This window comes from Salmo salar, chromosome ssa07, assembly GCF_905237065.1.
Source record: "Salmo salar chromosome ssa07, Ssal_v3.1, whole genome shotgun sequence".
Lineage (NCBI taxonomy): Eukaryota > Metazoa > Chordata > Actinopteri > Salmoniformes > Salmonidae > Salmo > Salmo salar.
In genome coordinates, this window is record NC_059448.1 from 66,411,448 (window position 1) to 66,432,288 (window position 20,841).

At 43.3% G+C, this 20,841-nt stretch overlaps 1 protein-coding gene across 5 annotated transcripts; it reads left to right on the plus strand.

Annotated features, from left to right (window-relative positions):
- The first annotated feature begins 519 nt into the window (after positions 1–519).
- LOC106598666 (tetraspanin-8) lies at positions 520–20,196 on the plus strand. Of its 5 annotated transcripts, XM_045722489.1 has the most exons (10): positions 520–808; positions 1,023–1,144; positions 16,167–16,232; positions 16,505–16,621; positions 16,956–17,030; positions 17,270–17,365; positions 17,671–17,769; positions 18,025–18,135; positions 18,305–18,388; positions 19,440–20,196. In XM_045722489.1, the coding sequence occupies exons 4-10, from the start codon at positions 16,514–16,516 to the stop codon at positions 19,566–19,568; spliced, it is 702 nt and encodes a 233-aa protein (XP_045578445.1). In that variant the 5' UTR covers positions 520–808; positions 1,023–1,144; positions 16,167–16,232; positions 16,505–16,513; the 3' UTR covers positions 19,569–20,196. The 5 variants fall into 5 exon arrangements, with proteins under 5 accessions (XP_045578445.1, XP_045578442.1, XP_045578441.1 ...); XM_045722485.1 differs by lacking the exon at positions 1,023–1,144 and having other exon boundaries at positions 556–808; XM_045722487.1 differs by lacking the exons at positions 520–808; positions 1,023–1,144 and adding an exon at positions 14,133–15,349.
- The last annotated feature ends 645 nt before the right edge of the window (positions 20,197–20,841 follow it).

Consider the following 20,841-nt stretch of genomic DNA (forward strand, 5'->3'; position numbering starts at 1 on the left):
AAGGTGCTGGAGTACATAGCCAAAACAAAACACACTGTCCCAATACTTTGAGCTCACTGTATCTCTGCTAGAGCTGACCTTATCTGCTATTGTCCCTTCTCAGTGTACAGGGCTTGAGAGGGATGCCTAAGGTAAAGCCAAACATGTTTAATGTTAAAATCTGCTACTCTTTTGGAACGCAGTATTGTCAAGATAACTACTTTTTACCGTGTGTAAAATTGCTTGTTTCATTTGAAAGCTTTTTATAAAAATACAAAAAATGCATGAAATGAAATGTATGCATTCACTACTGTAAGTCGCTCTGGATAAGAGCGTCTGCTAAATGACAAATGTAAATGTAATCTTCTGAAACGTTCACCACTCCACTTATGATATCACTGGTTACTCCAAGCCAATGAACGGAGGAGAGAAGGAAGCATGGATTGTGTAGTAGTTGGAAATGTCCCAAGTGTTTACCCGTGACAGGTCCCGCAGTACTAACTGTCACCACTAGAGGGTGTGTATTGCCTGTGACGGTTGTGTTTGGTGCTGTGTTTACATCTGCGTGCTGTTGACGTGGAAGAGACGCAGAAGAAAGATGGCGGCGCCCTCTGCAGAGCAGCAAAACGGACAAAGTGATGAATCTGATCTACAAAGCCCTATATCGACAAATGATGAGGACTCCGAAACAGGAGCGGGGGATGGAGCACTCCCCGACTACGTTGTCGACTTGATAGAGAAAGAAATCGGAGGGGATCTGAAGTCGCTGAAGAAAGTTAGCTCGCTCCTGGAGAAACTGACAGCGGAAAACAAGTTGCTGGAGGAGCAGGTAGCTAGCAAGCGCGTTGTTAACTTCATGTTGCACACTCAAATAAGCTTTCAATGCTGAATCAATTATTGAATTAAAATAATAGAATAGTTAATTATGAGAGTATTAATCTGCCCTTGACAGCAGCTAATTTAATGTAAGTAATAAAACATGATCTATCCAGCTAGCTAACCTTTGCTAGCTAGTTAAGGGTGTGCATTTCCCTTTCTGACAGGTCTCCCAGGTAGCACGGTGGATCTGGGCCGATTCCGGTTGAGCGTTAGACTCGGCCGACGTCATGCCTTTGGCACTATTACTTCTCGCTAGGATGCGGGGATTGAGCTCGCGCTGATTCCGGTGAGAGTTATCTGTCCCAAATGTATTACTTGGGTCTCGGGCCGATTGGGGCTACTCTCTGGCAGATGATTACACAGACTGCTTTATATAATTAACATTTCATTATTTATTTATTTTTCCATATTTTCTCATTGTTTCTGTGATCAAAAAATACAATTAACATTTAAATTAAAGTATTTTAAGAGAGGCCTGTTTAAGTAGTATTTTAGTATTTTGAAACTTTGTGCATGGCAATTGATAAGCATTAAAATCTTGGTGGATGAAGCCTCCCGAGTGGCGCAGCGGTCTACGACACTGCATCACAGTGCAAACTGCGTTGCATTTACATTACATTTAAGTCATTTAGCAGACGCTCTTATCCAGAGCGATTTACAAATTACTACAGATGCTAGTTCGATACCCGTGCCGGCCACGACCAGGAGACCTGCACAGTTGACCTAGCGTCGTCCGAGTTAGGGGAAGGTTTGGCAGGCTGATATGTCCTCCTCCCATGGCACTGTAGCGACTCCTGTGGTGGGCTAGGAGCATGCATGCTGACAGGTCACCAGGTGTACGGTGTTTCCACCAACACACATTTTTTTGGGTGGATGGGTATAATTTGTATGCATAAAATCTATATTAGTAATATTTAAAATTACTAAATTCTGTAATTTTGTATATGTTTATTTAAATTTGCATCTGGCCGCTTCTGGGGGATTCTGGTAAGATACTGCCAAAAGTCGACTGAGTTCACGTAGACGGAAACAGGACGATTCTTGGCAGTCATTCATTTTAATTTCGGGCTGAGTCCGACACCCGATTCCAGGTCGATTCAATCAGGGGGCCGCTTCTGGGCCGATTCTTCATTGCTAGCTGGGCTTCCTCCACCCACCATCTCAGGTTCTAAAGTTTGTGCTTCTGTGTCCCAGGCCAAGACCGGTCCCAACAAGTGGGAGTTAATGACCGGTCCCAACAAGTGGGAGTAAATGACCGGTCTCAACAAGTGGGAGTAAATGACCGGTCCCAACAAGTGGGAGTTAATGACCGGTCCCAACAAGTGGGAGTAAATGACCGGTCCCAACAAGTGGGAGTTAATGACCGGTCCCAACAAGTGTGAGTAAATGACCGGTCCCAACAAGTGTGAGTAAATGACCGGTCCCAACAAGTGTGAGTAAATGACCGGTCCCAACAAGTGTGAGTAAATGACCGGTCCCAACAAGTGTGAGTAAATGACCGGTCCCAACAAGTGTGAGTAAATGACCGGTCCCAACAAGTGTGAGTAAATGACCGGTCCCAACAAGTGGGAGTTAATGACCGGTCCCAACAAGTGTGGAGTAAATGACCGGTCCCAACAAGTGTGAGTAAATGACCGGTCCCAACAAGTGTGAGTAAATGACCGGTCCCAACAAGTGTGAGTAAATGACCGGTCCCAACAAGTGGGAGTAAATGACCGGTCCCAACAAGTGGGAGTTAATGACCGGTCCCAACAAGTGTGAGTAAATGACCGGTCCCAACAAGTGTGAGTAAATGACCGGTCCCAACAAGTGTGAGTAAATGACCGGTCCCAACAAGTGTGAGTAAATGACCGGTCCCAACAAGTGGGAGTTAATGACCGGTCCCAACAAGTGGGAGTAAATGACCGGTCCCAACAAGTGGGAGTAAATGACCGGTCCCAACAAGTGGGAGTAAATGACCGGTCCCAACAAGTGGGAGTAAATGACCGGTCCCAACAAGTGGGAGTAAATGACCGGTCCCAACAAGTGGGAGTTAATGACCGGTCCCAACAAGTGGGAGTTAATGACCGGTCCCAACAAGTGGGAGTAAATGACCGGTCCCAACAAGTGGGAGTTAATGACCGGTCCCAACAAGTGGGAGTTAATGACCGGTCCCAACAAGTGGGAGTTAATGACCGGTCCCAACAAGTGGGAGTTAATGACCGGTCCCAACAAGTGGGAATTAATGGCCGGTCCCAACAAGTGGGAGTAAATGGCCGGTCCCAACAAGTGGGAGTTAATGGCCGGTCCCAACAAGTGGGAGTAAATGACCGGTCCCAACAAGTGGGAGTTAATGACCGGTCCCAACAAGTGGGAGTTAATGACCGGTCCCAACAAGTGGGAGTAAATGACCGGTCCCAACAAGTGTGAGTAAATGACCGGTCCCAACAAGTGTGAGTAAATGACCGGTCCCAACAAGTGTGAGTAAATGACCGGTCCCAACAAGTGTGAGTAAATGACCGGTCCCAACAAGTGGGAGTAAATGACCGGTCCCAACAAGTGGGAGTTAATGACCGGTCCCAACAAGTGGGAGTTAATGACCGGTCCCAACAAGTGGGAGTTAATGACCGGTCCCAACAAGTGGGAGTTAATGACCGGTCCCAACAAGTGGGAGTTAATGGCCGGTCCCAACAAGTGGGAATTAATGGCCGGTCCCAACAAGTGGGAGTAAATGGCCGGTCCCAACAAGTGGGAGTTAATGGCCGGTCCCAACAAGTGGGAGTAAATGACCGGTCCCAACAAGTGGGAGTAAATGACCGGTCCCAACAAGTGGGAGTTAATGACCGGTCCCAACAAGTGGGAGTTAATGACCGGTCCCAACAAGTGGGAGTAAATGACCGGTCCCAACAAGTGTGAGTAAATGACCGGTCCCAACAAGTGGGAGTTAATGACCGGTCCCAACAAGTGGGAGTTAATGACCGGTCCCAACAAGTGGGAGTTAATGACCGGTCCCAACAAGTGGGAGTAAATGACCGGTCCCAACAAGTGGGAGTTAATGACCGGTCCCAACAAGTGGGAGTTAATGACCGGTCCCAACAAGTGGGAGTTAATGGTGTCAGGTCAAAGCAGCTCTGCCTACTCCACCGGATCACCACAAGGTTGCATGCTCTCTCCTCTCCTGTACATACTATACAGTAATGACTGTGGTAGCCAATATGAAAACAGGCACATCATAAAGTTTGCTGATGACTGTCATCGTCAGTCTACTACAGGATGGAGAGTCTGAGCATGGGCCTCTGGTAGATGACTTTGTGTCATGGTGTGAAAACTTCTTCCTCCAACAGAATGTCTCCAAAACTAAAGATATGGCCATTGACTTTAGAAGGCAGCCACTGAACCCCACACCCACTGTGGTCATGGGAAAGGACATTGAGCTGGTCAGTACCTACAAGTACCTGGGAACAGTGCTGGACAATAGTTGACGTTTAAGGAGAACACAGAGGCCGTCTGTATAAAGGGACAGCAGCGGCGTTTTGTTGTTGACAAAGATGAACTGTTTTAATGTCAGCAAGACAATGATGAGACTGTTTAGATTGGACAGGGTGGTTAAGGTGGCCAGACAGTGTGGTTAAGGTGGCCAGACAGTGTGGTTAAGGTGGCCAGACAGTGTGGTTAAGGTGGCCAGACAGGTCATCAGGGTGCAACAGGCACAGCTCTCAGTGACATTCAGAAAGCATGTGGTGGGGAGAGCTAACAGTATCCTAGACTGTCCTGATCACCTCCTCCTTGACCATTTTGTACTTCTCCCCTTAGGTTGACGTTTTAGACTTCCCAAACTCAATAGCAACAGATACAATAACTATTTTATCCCACAGCCCATAAACTTTCTGAATCTGCACATTAAATTAAATGTTGATTTATTGCTGCACTTCAGCACAATGATTGCTCCTTTATATCAATCTTATTGTTTCATGTTACATTTACATTTACATTTAAGTCATTTAGCAGACACTCTTATCCAGAGCGACTTACAAATTGGTGCATTCACCTTATAATATCCAGTGGAACAACCACTTACAATAGTGCATCTAAATCTTTTAAGGGGGGGTTAGAAGGATTACTTTATCCTATCCCAGGTATTCCTTAAAGAGGTGGGGTTTCAGGTGTCTGCGGAAGGTGGTGATTGACTCCGCTGTCCTGGCGTCGTGAGGGAGCTTGTTCCACCATTGGGGTGCCAGAGCAGCGAACAGTTTTGATTGGGCTGAGCGGGAACTGTGCTTCTGCAGAGGTAGGGGGGCCAGCAGGCCAGAGGTGGATGAACGCAGTGCCCTTGTTTGGGTGTAGGGCCTGATCAGAGCCTGAAGGTACGGAGGTGCCGTTCCCCTCACAGCTCCGTAGGCAAGCACCATGGTCTTGTAGCGGATGCGAGCTTCGACTGGAAGCCAGTGGAGAGAGTGGAGGAGCGGGGTGACGTGAGAGAACTTGGGAATTTTGAACACCAGACGGGCTGCGGCGTTCTGGATGAGTTGTAGGGGTTTAATGGCACAGGCAGGGAGCCCAGCCAACAACGAGTTACAGTAATCCAGACGGGAGATGACAAGTGCCTGGATTAGGACCTGCACCGCTTCCTGTGTGAGGCAGGGTCGTACTCTGCGAATGTTGTAGAGTATGAACCTACAGGATCGGGTCACCGCCTTGATGTTAGTGGAGAACGACAGGGTGTTGTCCAGGGTCACGCCGAGGCTCTTAGCACTCTGGGAGGAGGACACAAGGGAGTTGTCAACCGTGATGGCGAGATCATGGAACGGGCAGTCCTTCCCCGGGAGGAAGAGCAGCTCCGTCTTGCCAAGGTTCAGCTTGAGGTGGTGATCCGTCATCCACACTGATATGTCTGCCAGACATGCAGAGATGCGATTCGCCACCTGGTTATCAGAAGGGGGAAAGGAGAAGATTAATTGTGTGTCATCTGCATAGCAATGATATGAGAGACCATGTGAGGATATGACAGAGCCAAGTGACTTGGTGTATAGCGAGAATAGGAGAGGGCCTAGAACAGAGCCCTGGGGGACACCAGTGGTGAGAGCACATGGTGCGGAGACAGATTCTCGCCACGCCACCTGGTAGGAGCGACCTGTCAGGTAGGACGCAATCCAGGCGTGGGCCGCGCCGGAGATGCCCAGCTCGGAGAGGGTGGAGAGGAGGATCTGATGGTTCACAGTATCAAAGGCAGCAGATAGGTCTAGAAGGATGAGAGCAGAGGAGAGAGAGTTAGCTTTAGCAGTGCGGAGAGCCTCCGTGACACAGAGAAGAGCAGTCTCAGTTGAATGCCCAGTCTTGAAACCTGACTGATTAGGATCAAGAAGGTCATTCTGAGAGAGATAGCAAGAGAGCTGGCCAAGGACGGCACGTTCAAGAGTTTTGGAGAGAAAGGAAAGAAGGGATACTGGTCTGTAGTTGTTGACATCGGAGGGATCGAGTGTAGGTTTTTTCAGAAGGGGTGCAACTCTCGCTCTCTTGAAGACGGAAGGGACGTAGCCAGCGGTCAAGGATGAGTTGATGAGCGAGGTGAGGTAGGGGAGAAGGTCTCCGGAAATGGTCTGGAGAAGAGAGGAGGGGATAGGGTCAAGTGGGCAGGTTGTTGGGCGGCCGGCCGTCACAAGACGCGAAATTTCATCTGGAGAGAGAGGGGAGAAAGAGGTCAAAGCACAGGGTAGGGCAGTGTGAGCAGGACCAGCGGTGTCGTTTGACTTAGCAAACGAGGATCGGATGTCGTCAACCTTCTTTTCAAAATGGTTGACGAAGTCATCCGCAGAGAGGGAGGAGGGGGAGGAGGATTCAGGAGGGAGGAGAAGGTAGCAAAGAGCTTCCTAGCGTTAGAGGCAGATGCTTGGAGTTTAGAGTGGTAGAAAGTGGCTTTAGCAGCAGAGACAGAAGAGGAAAATGTAGAGAGGAGGGAGTGAAAGGATGCCAGGTCCGCAGGGAGGCGAGTTTTCCTCCATTTCCGCTCGGCTGCCCGGAGCCCTGTTCTGTGAGCTCGCAGTGAGTCGTCGAGCCACGGAGCAGGAGGGGAGGACCGAGCCGGCCTGGAGGATAGGGGACAGAGAAAATCAAAGGATGCAGAGAGGGAGGAGAGGAGGGTTGAGGAGGCAGAATCAGGAGATAGGTTGGAGAAGGTTTGAGCAGAGGGAAGAGATGATAGGATGGAAGAGGAGAGAGTAGCGGGAGAGAGGGAGCGAAGGTTGGGACGTCGCAATACCATCCGAGTAGGGGCAGAGTGAGAAGTGTTGGATGAGAGCGAGAGGGAAAAGGATACAAGGTAGTGGTCGGAGACTTGGAGGGGAGTTGCAATGAGATTAGTGGAAGAACAGCATCTAGTAAAGATGAGGTCAAGCGTATTGCCTGCCTTGTGAGTAGGGGGGGAGGGTGAGAGGGTGAGGTCAAAAGAGGAGAGGAGTGGAAAGAAGGAGGCAAAGAGGAATGAGTCAAAGGTAGACGTGGGGAGGTTAAAGTCACCCAGAACTGTGAGAGGTGAGCCATCCTCAGGAAAGGAACTTATCAAGGCGTCAAGCTCATTGATGAACTCTCCAAGGGAACCTGGAGGGCGATAAATGATAAGGATGTTAAGCTTGAAAGGGCTGGTAACTGTGACAGCATGGAATTCAAATGAGGAGATAGACAGATGGGTCAGGGGAGAAAGAGAGAATGTCCACTTGGGAGAGATGAGGATTCCAGTGCCACCACCCCGCTGGCTCGATGCTCTAGGGGTATGCGAGAACACGTAGGCAGACGAGGAGAGAGCAGTAGGAGTAGCAGTGTTATCTGTGGTAGTCCATGTTTCCGTCAGCGCCAGGAAGTCTAGGGACTGGAGGGTAGCATAGGCTGAGATGAACTCAGCCTTGTTGGCCGCAGACCGGCAGTTCCAGAGGCTGCCGGAGACCTGGAACTCCACGTGGGTCGTGCGTGCTGGGACCACCAGGTTAGAGTGGCAGCGGCCACGCGGTGTGGAGCGTTTGTATGGCCTGTGCAGAGGGGAGAGAACAGGGATAGACAGACACATAGTAGACAAGCTACAGAAGAGGCTACGCTAATGCAAAGGAGATTGGATGACAAATGGACTACACGTCTCGAATGTTCAGAAAGTTAAGCTTACGTTGCAAAAATCTTATTGACTAAAATGACGAAAATGATACAGTACTGCTGGCTGGTGGAGTAGGCTAGCTAGCAGTGGCTGCGTTGTAGACTTTGAACGTGTAGCTGGCTAGGTAACCTCGATAGTTTCAGTACTACACCTTGTCATGATACAAAGCAACTTTGTAGCTAGCTAGCTAACATAACACTAATCAAGACGTTCCTAGTAATGTATTTGGTTTCTACAATGCTACTCGTCGGTAATAGTTGGCTGGGTTAGGATAAATGGTGTCGCGGGGGACGGAAATAGCTGGCTAGCTAACCTCGATGGCTGGCTAGCTAACCTCGGTAATTACTAAACTACACAATTATCAAGCTATGACAAAGACAACTAAGTAGCTAGCTAGCTAACACTGCACTAGTCAAATCGTTCCGTTGTAAAGTATTAGTATTAGTATCTACAGCGCTGCTAGTCGGTAACGGTTGGCTAGCTAGCAGTGGGTTAATGATGACTAGGTGTGTTGACTAAGTCTGGCGCCGCGGCTGGCTAGCTCACCTCGATAATTACTCAAACTACACTATTATCTTAGATACAGAGACAGCAAAGACAACTATGTAGCTGGCTAACTAACACTAATACCACACTAATCAAGTCGTTACGTTGTAATGTAATAGTTTCTGCAGTGCTGCTAGTCGGTAGAAGTTGGCTAGCTAGCAGTGATGACTAGCTAGCTAGCAGCTAGCAGTGTTGGCTACGTTAGGAGGACGAAGATAGCTAGCCTCGATAATTACTCAATTACTCTAAACTACACAATTATCTTTGATACAAAGACAGCTATGTAGCTAGCTAAGAAGAATTGCTCAGATCAAACAAATCAAGCCGTTGTAATGTAGTGAAGTGTAATATTACCTGTGGAGCGATGCGTAGTGCGACTGCTCGCTCCAAACTCGCTCCATATCGTTTGTATGGTTGTCACTGTTTTTAATGTTGTCATTTTGTATTGTTGATCCCTGACTGCATAACAAATCTCCCAATGGGAACAATAAAGATAACTTGAGGGTTTAAGAAAGGATTTTTAACAGTGTGTGATATCAGTGGTCTTAATATTGACTGTCAACATGACATGAAAACATCCTTCAAATTGTATTTGTCACATGCTTCATCAACAACAGGTATGGACTATTAGTGAAATGCTTACTTACGAGCCCTTCCCACAATGCAGAGAGAAAGAAAAATAGAGAAATAATAGAAGAGTCAAACATGTAATAATAGATACACAATGAGGTATAGAGGTCCTGGATGGCAGGGAGCTCTGCCCCAGTGATGTACCGGGCCGTACGCGCTGCGGTCAACGTGGAGGATGTGTTGTTGCCGACACTCACCACCTGGGGGCGTCCCGTTGGGAAGTCCAAGATCCAGTTGCAGAGGGAGGTGTTCACCAGGATCCAGTTGCAGAGGGAGGTGTTCACCAGGATCCAGTTGCAGAGGGAGGTGTTCACCAGGATCCAGTTGCAGAGGGAGGTGTTCACCAGCATCCAGTTGCAGAGGGAGGTGTTCACCAGCATCCAGTTGCAGAGGGAGGTGTTCACCAGGATCCAGTTGCAGAGGGAGGTGTTCACCAGGATCCAGTTGCAGAGAGAGTGTTTTCAGTCCCTGGATGAGCTTGGAGGGCACTATGGTGCTGAATGCTGAACTGTAGTCAATGAACAGCATTCTCATGTAGGTGTTCCTTTTGTCCAAGTGGGAAAGGGCAGTGTGGAGTGCAATAGAGATTGCGTCATCTGTGGATCTATTGGGGCGGTATGCAAATTGGAGTAGGTCCAGGGTGTCTGGGATGATGGTGTTGATGTGATTCATGATAAGCCTTTCAAAGCTTTTCATGGCTACAGATGTGAGTGTTACGGGGCGATAGTCATTTACGCAGGTTATCTTGGCGTCCTTGGGCACAGGGACTACGGTGGTCTGCTTGTAACATGTAGGTATTACAGACTGGGTAAGAGATTGAAAATGTAAATGAAGACACTTGCCAACTGGTCAGTGCATGCTCTGAGTACGCGTCCTGGTCCTGGGGCCTTGTTATTGTTAACCTGTTTAAAGGTCTTACTCACATCGGCTACGGAGATCATGTATTTGGAAATACCATATTTATTTGTGTTTTATCATAGTACAATCGCAGTATAATGTATTAAATAAATAAACCCCCCAAGGTCAAAAGAGGTTGGTTGGTGTTATATTGATGAATTTATATACCAGTATGGAAACTTTCTGATAAAGTCAGAGGCAGGCTACTTGTTGGTCTTAGTTTTCTGTAAAGAAAAAGGGAAATAGTTGCTGTAAAAAAGGGGTAATACTTTCTGTTTTAATAGTACCGTTTTTTGCTAATGTTTGGGTTCCTTGTGTTGCCAACCTGAAATGTGGGAGAAAGTGAGGTATATGGTAGCCACATTTTAGGCATTTTGTAATCATTTACACTATTTATAGTCAATGGGTGTTCCGCTTGTTTCGGCACTCTGAGGAAGCCGCTTGCTCTAGTAGTGGTTGCTTCATGCACTCTCTCTCTACAGTGGCTCTCGCGCTAGCCTGCCTAGTCAGTGAGTCATTTGAATGAGTGAGAAAACTGAAGAGAGAAGTAAATATTTTAAACATTATCACAGTGAGCGAGTTATAAAGCATAGGATATGAAACACCAAGTTAAGCGGAGTGTAATGATATAATTGTTATTTTTTTGATGAGGTTCTGAGTTGAATTAATTTATAAAAGTCTTATCATAGAGCTAACGTTGGCTAAAGTTATCTCCAGTCAAGCTAGCCTGCCGTAGTAATGGCGACAGGACCAACGAACATTCACAGAAAGTGGAAACAAAGGGAAACATTCTAACTTGCTGTTTTTAGGGATATTCTGAGAATTACATTAAAATGTATCTATGAGATAAAATGGTAATTTATACCTTTTTACTAATAGTGTTTTAGTACGTTGGATATTTGGAATGTATAAGACTAGCCAAGTCAGTTGAACGGGAGAGAGACAACTGAAAACTGTATTGAAGAGAGAAGCACCAGATAAACTATTTTAAATCTTCAAGTTTTCGTCATTCTTCTCACCATACTCTATCCAGCTCCCTAGGTTTAAGAGGGTACACTACACTACTAGACCACGTGTGTTGTGGTTTTTCACCATGAGCTAAAGGGGTTAAAGAGAGTACTAGGCCTATGCTTTGCTGTTGCAGGGCGAGTAGTCAATATTGCATCATGTGAGTACCATAAATTACAACGTTTTTGGTCACTTTACCAGAAAAATGGTGGGACACAGACCATCATAATACATGGTAAACAACTACCATGCTTTCATGTTTCACCACGTGCTGCTAGTACAACATTTTACAGTAGCTAGTACAATTTAAAAATATATATATTTGGTCACTACCGCCACAATTTCTCCTGCCATAATAGTAACAATTTTATTTTCCTGCCATGCTAGTGACCAAAAAAACGACTGATATAAACTGAAGAAAAATATAAACGCAACATGTAGTGTTGGTCCCATGTTTCATGAGCTGAAATAAAATAACCCAGAAATTGTTCATATGCACAAAAAGCATATTTCTCTAAAATGTTGTGCACAAATTTGTTAACATCTCTGATAGTGAGCATTTCTCCTTTGCCAAGATAATACATCCACCTGACAGGTGTGGCATATGAAAAGCTGATTAAACAGCATGATCATTACAAAGGTGCACCTTGTGCTAGGGACATTAAAAGGCAGTTTTGTCACAACAACGCCACAGACGTCTCAAGTTTTGATCTAGCGTGCAATTGGCATGCTGACTGCAGGAATGTTCACCAGAGCTGTTGCCAGAGAATTTTATGTTAATTTCTCTACCATAAGTTGCCTCCAACGTCGTTTTAGAGAATTTGGCGGTTCGTCCAGCCGGCCTCACTGAATGTGAAAGGTAGTAATGGTTGAATCAAATAGGCCTACACTCAAAACCTATGGTAAAAAAAGTATGGTAGTGCATTTGGGTCAAATCAGTTTTCAATTCAGGTATAGTCAATTGAAATTCACTTCCTGAATGGAAAAATCCACATAAAAAAACAATGGACAATTTTCCAATTCAGGAATTGAATTCAATTGATTGAATTGAAAGCTGAATTGACCCCAACCCTGGAATGGTGAATTAGTAAAGACAGATTGGAAATACATACCGATAACACTAAGTGCTATTAATATTCCTATAAACAGGTTCATTATCAATGTTACTTCAGAGATCAGGATGGGAAGGCATGGCTGAAAGTGAAAAATTAAGAATTTGTAATTTTGTGAGAAAAACAAGAGTATAGAAGTCCGAATGATATCAGAATTTGAACAAAAAAAAACATTCATTGATTGAATTGATGTATCTGTTATTTAAATGTATCAATGATTATGTAAACTTTGTGTAGTTGTGTGTAACTATACCAAACTAGAAGTATGACAACCCACTGGGCACAGACGTCAGTTCAGCATCTAGTTTTGATTTACAATCGGTTGAGTTGTCATCTAACATGGATACAACATGAAATCAACCATAAAATTCACCATGTCATTAGATTAAGGTTAAAAGTTGGGTAAAATAATCGAAAAAAAGCCCTTACGTTGATGACTTTTGGCATAGCCAATCAGTTTTCCACGTTGATTCAACATCATGACATTTATTTTTGGGGTTGAAATGACGTGGAAACAACATTCATTCAACCAATTTTTGCCCAGTGGGAATGCAATGGTGTAGTGGAATGACATGTTTTTACCTCTTTATATACCAGCATGTGTTCATCCATTAGTCCCTTGTGGTCATCATCCTCAGACATATCACTGTTGGGATAGTGAATAACAAATCTTGTATTGTTACCAGGAGCAACCTGAAATAGAATGTGACATGGTTTAAAACAGTGCTTTACTTTAGCTGCATGATTTCTTATTAGGCTGCATCATGTCATCCATGATAATTGTCTGGTCCAAATGTGTTCTATCGTTTTTGTTGCTTTTACAGTTTTGTCATGTACATCTTCCTCAGTTTATGTATGGTTGTCTTATCACTGTCCTCATCGTCTGTTTTAGAAAGAAATAATAAAATCAAAAAATGAATTGCTCTTACCAAAAGACAACAGATTTACACTTTCATATTTGAGTGATAACATTTTTAACACAGACTGACACATTGAAACCCATCCTCCTCAGCATACACATAACACCAGAATCAAGTTAACTTATTTAACACAGCAGACTCAAACATTTAAAGTTTGTTGAGTCCTCATCAGAACAGAACAGAGACAGGAGAGGGGGATGTCTGTGCCCCAGTCTTGGTAGCCTTGTACGAGCCCACAGCATTTTAACTGAAAGTGAAGGAAACAGCACAACAGACATTTTAAAAACACGATTTACCAGGTATAGTTAAGGCCTAGTCCTGGAAGAACCTGGAGAAATCTCCAATGAAAGTGCTTTTAGTCCAGGCCTAGATTGACATAATATGGAAAACCGGCCCTAAAGACACATTGGGGCACTCTGGGGCTGTGAATTGGCACAAGCAGTGACCATAAGAAGCATTAAATAAAGGTGACTTACTTTAGTCTGTATGTTGTATAGCCCTTCTAAATCTGTTTGATTCGCTCCACTTAGAGGCATCATAGCTAGATGTTCCTCTCTGATTAACTCCTCCATCTTGAAATGAATCAAGTTAACATTGAGTGTTAGATTCACAGCTGAAACCTAGAATCAGTTCTGAATTTGAAATGGACAGATACAGTACATTGAATTATCAAGAATCAGATGTATTGCACCATCATACAATAACTTCTCAAATATTTTCCACCAGAACAGCAAACAAACATTGTCTCAAGGTCTAGTTAGAATCTATGCCAAGGTGCATTGAAGCCCTTTTGGCTCGTGATGCCCCAACGCCCTATTAAACCACATTATGTTGATGTTTCCTTTATTTTGGCAGTTACCTGTGTGTATATATATATATATATATATATATATATATATATATGTTATGGTTAAAAATGTTCATGTTTTACTGTGACTTGTTGTAGGCTCCTAAATGGACCATAAGGTTATAAACCAAACAAAATTAAGAAAACTAAGCTAAAAAACGAATAAATAAAAACTAAGTAACTCCGCCAGTGTCTCTTTTGGGTCACTTTTGCCGGTCCCAAGCCCGGATAAAGGAGGAGGGTTGGAATTGTGACATTAAATAAAACAAGAATCGACAGAAGAAAGTTCATTTGTAGTTCTAAACATATTTAGGGTGTTTTTTACTCACTTTTTGTCTCGCCCACCAAGTTATACAGTGTCCATCACAATTACATGCACATGGCCAATTATGCAAATTAGGCGATGGCGTCATTTAGCAACTTCTAGTGACTTTTAGGACAGCCAATAGCTACTTTCCTTACTGAGGAGTTGACAACACTGGAGGGGGGTTGATTCCTGTGCTACCGAAATGAAGCCTTGGCCTCAAACGATAGCAGTGAACATTTTGCAGAAACACCTCGAACGATAGCAGGCTTGCAGAAACAAAAAGCTATGTTGCATGTTCCTGCGCTACTGAAATGAAGCCTTGGCCTTAAACATTTTGCGGGGGTTGATTCCTGCACTACCGAAATTTTGCAGAAACATAACGTTTCTTCATGGAAAATCACGATATAGTTTGTTGCATAGCACTTGTAATATTGACAGCCTAATCCATTGGTTAACTGACCACAATCCATTTAATCAATATGAAGAAGTGTTGATTATTTGACTTCAGGAGAGCATAGCACATGAAAGAAAGCGGTGAGATATGCAGCACAGCGTTGTTTCCCCAAAGTGTTCACTGCTGGCGTGTGAGGCCAAACGTGCGGGGCGCTTCATTTCGGTCGCGCTGGGATCAAAACGTCAACAGTTCTGCGCTGCTATCACCATAAGTGCTGCAGGGCCAATGCAGATTGACCATGTAGTTCCTTTTAGCCTGCCTGATCTCTAGCCATCGTGCACTGGCCAACATAACATGTGGGCTAGTCCCTCCCATGTAACAAAACACCATTCAGCAGTATGTCAACATCAAACTCCTTGCTCCGGCAAAACGATACGCCACGCCCATGGACCTTAGTTTTTCTCCGAAGTATGTAGCGAACATAGAGCAGCGGAATAATTCAGTTTGAGTCGTCAGGCAATGTGAACACGCTCATGCTGAGAAGAAGAACCGGTTAAAGACATCGGACGATCTTTTTTCTGGATTTAAGTTAGCCGCTCTCTGAAGTGAACCACTTATCCAAAATGTTGTTTTTATCATAACCAAATATTAAAATGGGAAGAATTAATATCTGGGTAAAACGGGCGTTCATTTTCGTATGTGTCTTGACAGGGGTAAGTGATCTTCCAGTCTATTGGCCTTATTTTATTCCAGTTGATGAACTCGTTTTTTTTTATCGGTCACTTATGACAGTAGACAAGTTTTGTTATATCACTTCCATTCTTACATTTATTACAGCGCTTTTTTAGTTTTTATGAGCTCGGTGGGGTCCCCAAGCAGTGAGAGGTGCTGCTTACATTAAAAAAAATATTCGCCGATTGTTCTCATCTAGTTTACTGAACAAAGAACTAAAACAAAATATACATTTTGTAGCCTACGTAGTTACCCTTTGAGCTGTCAGCTGTCATGTTTAAACTTTCACTGGAATCTGTTTTTTTTAGGTGTGGCTTGTGGGGATGTGTTCAACATATTTATTTATTGTCTCAGCATATTGTACTTAAGCTGCAGCATGTTATAAAGTTATGTCATGCTTATTAACTCAGACACACGGCATACCACAAAGGGTTTGTAAGTATATTTGATTAGTAAACAGCCAACTAAATTAACATTTCAGCTATTCATGTCATCATTTATAGGCTATTTATAAATGATACATATGATATATTGTAAACTCATGAACCCCCTGCTCACAAACCCTGTAAATAATTCCATCCCTCATGACTCATGATGAAGCCTGAGTAGAATTCTCAGTATAATACCCTGTACATTGTAATGATTGATTGTATCATGTGTTGTATTCTCTTCAGATCATCAGCACCCTCTGAAACAAATTACTGTATCAACCTTTACTGTGCAATATCAGTAGAATTCTCAGTATAATACCCTGTACATTGTAATGATTGATTGTATCATGTGTTGTATTCTCTTCAGATCATCAGCACCCTCTTGCTGGCCATCACATTATTTGGACATGGGTACTTCCACCAATCAAAAGAAGTAATTGTTATTTTTATAGCCCCTATTACATTTCCTTATTATGTCATACACATTTTGTTATAATAATGATGTGTCCATCTAGCCTGGTCCCAGATCTGTTTGTACTGTCTTTCCAACTCCTACAGAGTTTAGCATGACAACAACCATAGGAGTTGGCTATACAGCATAAACAGATCTGAGACCAGGCTAGAGTCCATTAGTATCATTGTAATATTATGATTATAAACCCAGAATTTCCATTTCATGAATTTGACTTGTCTCCCTATTCACAGATAGACAAGATGCTGCCAGGTATAACAGTTATGTATGTCCTAGCAGCAGCAACCCTGGCCCTTTCAATCTCTGGGGTCTATGGAGCTTGTAAGGAGAAGAAGTGGGCTGTGATTCTGGTAAGCTTGCCAAGACCTGTGCCCTAAAGTGGTAGCTTCCCTGGTCCCAGATCTGTTGGTGTTGTCTTGGACAATGACCATAGGGGTTGGCTATATAACACAAACAGATCTGGGACCAGGCAAGTGTCTACCGACGTGACGTTTCCTCTCCTGCAAACGGTTCTTTTCTGACAGGTCATGGCATGCCTTAGAACTCTACTGAAGCCAATCAACAATTTTCCCATGACCTGTTTCCAACATGTTTCCCAGAAAGTTTGATATGGTTTGACGTGATTTTGATTTGAATTAACCTTTTGTATTGATTTTGCTTGACAACCCCTATATGTGTGTGTAGTTTTCAGTAGGTATGTCACTGGCCAGCCTTTACCTGTTTGGGGCTTGTGTGAAAGTATATCAAGCCAAACACGAGGTACAGTCCATAGCCTATATGTATCTTACCTTTTGAATTCAACCTTGAGCCAATGTTTGTTTGCTGTTCTGGTGAAAATATATTAGAGAAGTTATAGTTAAATGTTATAGTATTAAGCATGACGGGGGAATATATCTGACTCTTGATAATTCAGTCTGTTCCTAGCAAAGTCGTAGATGATTACTGTATAGGTTTTAGCTGTGAATATAACATTCAATGTAAACCTCATTCATTTCAAGATGGAGGAGTTAAGCAGAAAGGAAGACCTAGCCATGGTGCCTCTCAGTGGAGCGAAACAAAACGAAATAGAAAAGATGTACTACTTTCAAGCTAACGTAAGTCACCTTCATTGAGTACTTCTTAGGGTCTCGGCCAATCCAGGACAGGGTGTGTGCTTCCACCTTTGCAGTGATGTAGGTTTTTCTATGTGTGTGTCTTTAGGGCTGGTAGCAACTGTACAAATGGGGTTGTTTTGGATAAAAAGTGTCTGCAATGTGTTTCCCGGACACAGATGATGTAAACCTGGTCCTGGACTTAAAGCACTTTCATGTCTCCATGGAGTGTTCTTCAACACCTTCTAGTTCTGGAAATCATTAAATCGTTTTTAAAATGTCTGTTGTTCTGTTTCCTTCACTTTCAGTTCAGATGCTGTGGGCTCGTACAAGGCTACCAAGACTGGGGCACAGACATCCCCCTCTCCTGTCTCTGTTCTGATGAGGACTCAACAAACTTTAAATGTGTGAGTCTGCTGTGTTAAATAAGTTAACTTGTTGTTGTTGATGATGTTGTTGTTGTGTGTATGCTGAGGAGGATCAGATTCAGTGTGTCAGTCTGTGTTAAATAAGTTAACTTGTTGTTGTTGATGATGTTGTTGTTGTGTGTATGCTGAGGAGGATCAGATTCAGTGTGTCAGTCTGTGTTAAATAAATCTGTTATGTCTTTCGGTAAGATCAATTGATATATTTTTATGAACCCATGTCACATTCTATTTCAGGTTGCTCCTGGTAACAATACAAGATTTGTTATTCACTATCCCAACAGTGATATGTCTGAGGATGATGACCACAAGGGACTAATGGATGAACACATGCTGGTATATAAAGAGGTAAAAACATGTCATTCCACTACACCATTACAATGCCATAATTCTAGTTTGATACACAAATATGATTTACAGTACTCATTGATACAATAAACTTCTGATATAATACGGACATATATACTCTTGTTTTTCTCACAAAATGATAAACTCTTAATTAATTTGTCATTTTCAGCCATGTCTTCCCATCCTGATCTCTTTGGTGGGCTATGGAATCAGCCTGATGATAGGACCATTAGTAGCACTTCAAGCATTATGGGTAAGTATTTCATATCTATGTCTGTACTATTTAACCTTTCCAGGGTTGGGGTCCATTCAGTTTTTTCAATCAAATCAATTGAAATTCAATTCCCTAATTGAAAATTGTCCGTAGTGGATGTGGATTTTTCAATTCAGGAAATTAATTTCAATTGACTACCTTTTTTTTGCATTAGTAGTAGTACTGGTTTATTATAATTATTACACACAGGCCGTACTTGGCAGCTAAAAGCTGAATTGCAGTACACAGTACATACAAGTAAATAAGAACAATAAAATCATCTGAAAGTCAGGATGCTAACTGAAGGATGGATGAATTGACCCCTGTCGTGGAAATTCAGTACTGAGAGAGATTTGGTCCTTTCTTCAAACAATCATCTTTATTTAATATTGATTAATTATTGCAATAATGAGGCTGGTCGACCAACCCCCCCCACCCTTGAGTGTTGGACCGAGTAACCTAACCTTTACACAAATACAGAGTACTATATATAGCTGACACTAACAATGCTCAGTCATGGTTTGTTCAACCCCCTCTCATTCAGACCAAGGAGCATCATAAGCCACTCTGGCTTCATCCTGTCGTTATCTGCACTTGGGTTGTTGTCTTAACCCCACCCTGGCTTAGTTTCCCAGATGGAAGAATGATTTAGAGACAATGAGGAGTGGTTCTAAACTCCTCTATCTCAGTTACACCCACCACATCTTGTCTATGTAATGCAGTCTTTAACTCATTTGTCAGCTCAAGTCATCTCTGGTGACCAAATGCCCAGATTAGTTGCAGGGAACTAGAGTGGAGACCATAAAAACACAGACACTAACAGGACAGAAATATCCTTCTATCTATTAAGAATTAATTGCGAACTATTAATAATTAACAAATCAGGTAAACATGTAATTTTTCTATCACACCCCAGCGCTGTACCATAGTGATTTTTACCGTACCTCTCGAGTGTAGGCCTATTTGATTTAACCATTATCTATCACACTCAGCACCTAGTCACCTGCTCCATCAATCCTGACTGAGCCGTTACTGTGTGTCTGGTCCTCAGGATATTGGAGTTGCTCTGGCCATCACAATACTCTGCCAGATGAGAAGAACGGTTAATGTGCCACCTGTGATCTTCACCTCTCAACCACCTCAGTACAGAGAGCTGTGTGACACAGCAGAGAGTGTCTGAAATGAAATGGTCCTCTTATGAAGGATACTCAATGCACTAGTCTGAGTGCCAGTCTGTTTGTGCCATCATGACAACTCCTGTCACTCATTTGTGTCAAGCCAAACACGACAATGGGTGACAAAGAGTTGGCTTGGCAATGACATGGATTTAACATGGGCATGACCACAAACAGATCTGGGATCAGGCTAGCAATGTACTCATATTATGTACATACCCATAACACACTTGGAAGGACAACTAAGGACATTGTTAGACATCTCTGCTGTGTTGTCCAAAGTATAACTGTTTAACTCTGGGTCTTCCTTTCCTGTGGCTGTCACATCCTGACCCTAGTAAGATGTCATTTTCTAAAGTAGAGTAGGTCAGGGCGTGACAGGGGGTGTTTTGTGTCTTTCTATGTTTTCTATTTCTGTTTAGTTCTAGTGTTTCTATTTCTATGTTGGGGTTGTTTGGGGTTGATCTGCAATTGGACGCAGCTGGTCCTCGTTGCCTCTGATTCATTTTTAAGTAGGGGTTTTTCTTCCTGGGTTTTTGTGGGTAGTTGTTTTCCGTTTTGGCAAGTGTCCTGACAGAACTGTTGTCGGTCGTTTTGTTGAAGTATTTTCATTAAAAAGTAAATATGAGCACTATACACGCTGCGCCTTGGTCCCCTTCATACGACCCGCGTTACAGTGGCGGTCCTCATGAGAGCCAGTTTCATCATAGCGCTTGTTGGTTTTTGCGACTGCACTTGAAGAAACTTTCAAAAGTTCTGGAAATTCTCCGCATTGACTGACCTTCATGTCTTAAAGTAATGATGGACTGTCGTTCTTACCGTAATATGGACTTGGTATTTAACCAAATAGGCATATATTCTGTATATCACCCCTACCTTGACACAACACAACTGATTGGCTCAAATGCATTAAGAAGGAAAGAAATTCCACTAATTAACTTTTAACAAGGCACACCTGTTAATTGAGTCTGAAACCTTAAAGATTTAAAATAGTTTATCTGGTGCTTCGCTCTTCAATACAGTTTTCAGTTGGCTGTCTCTCGTTCAACTGACTTGGCTAGTCTTATACATTCCAAATATCCAACGTACTAAAACACTATTTGTAAAAAGGTATAAATTACCATTTTATCTCATAGATACATTTTAATGTAATTCTCAGAATATCCCTAAAAACAGCAAGTTAGAATGTTTCCCTTTGTTTCCACTCTGTGTGAATGTTCGTTGGTCCTGTCGCCATTACTACGACAGGCTAGCTTGACTGGAGATAACTTTAGCCAA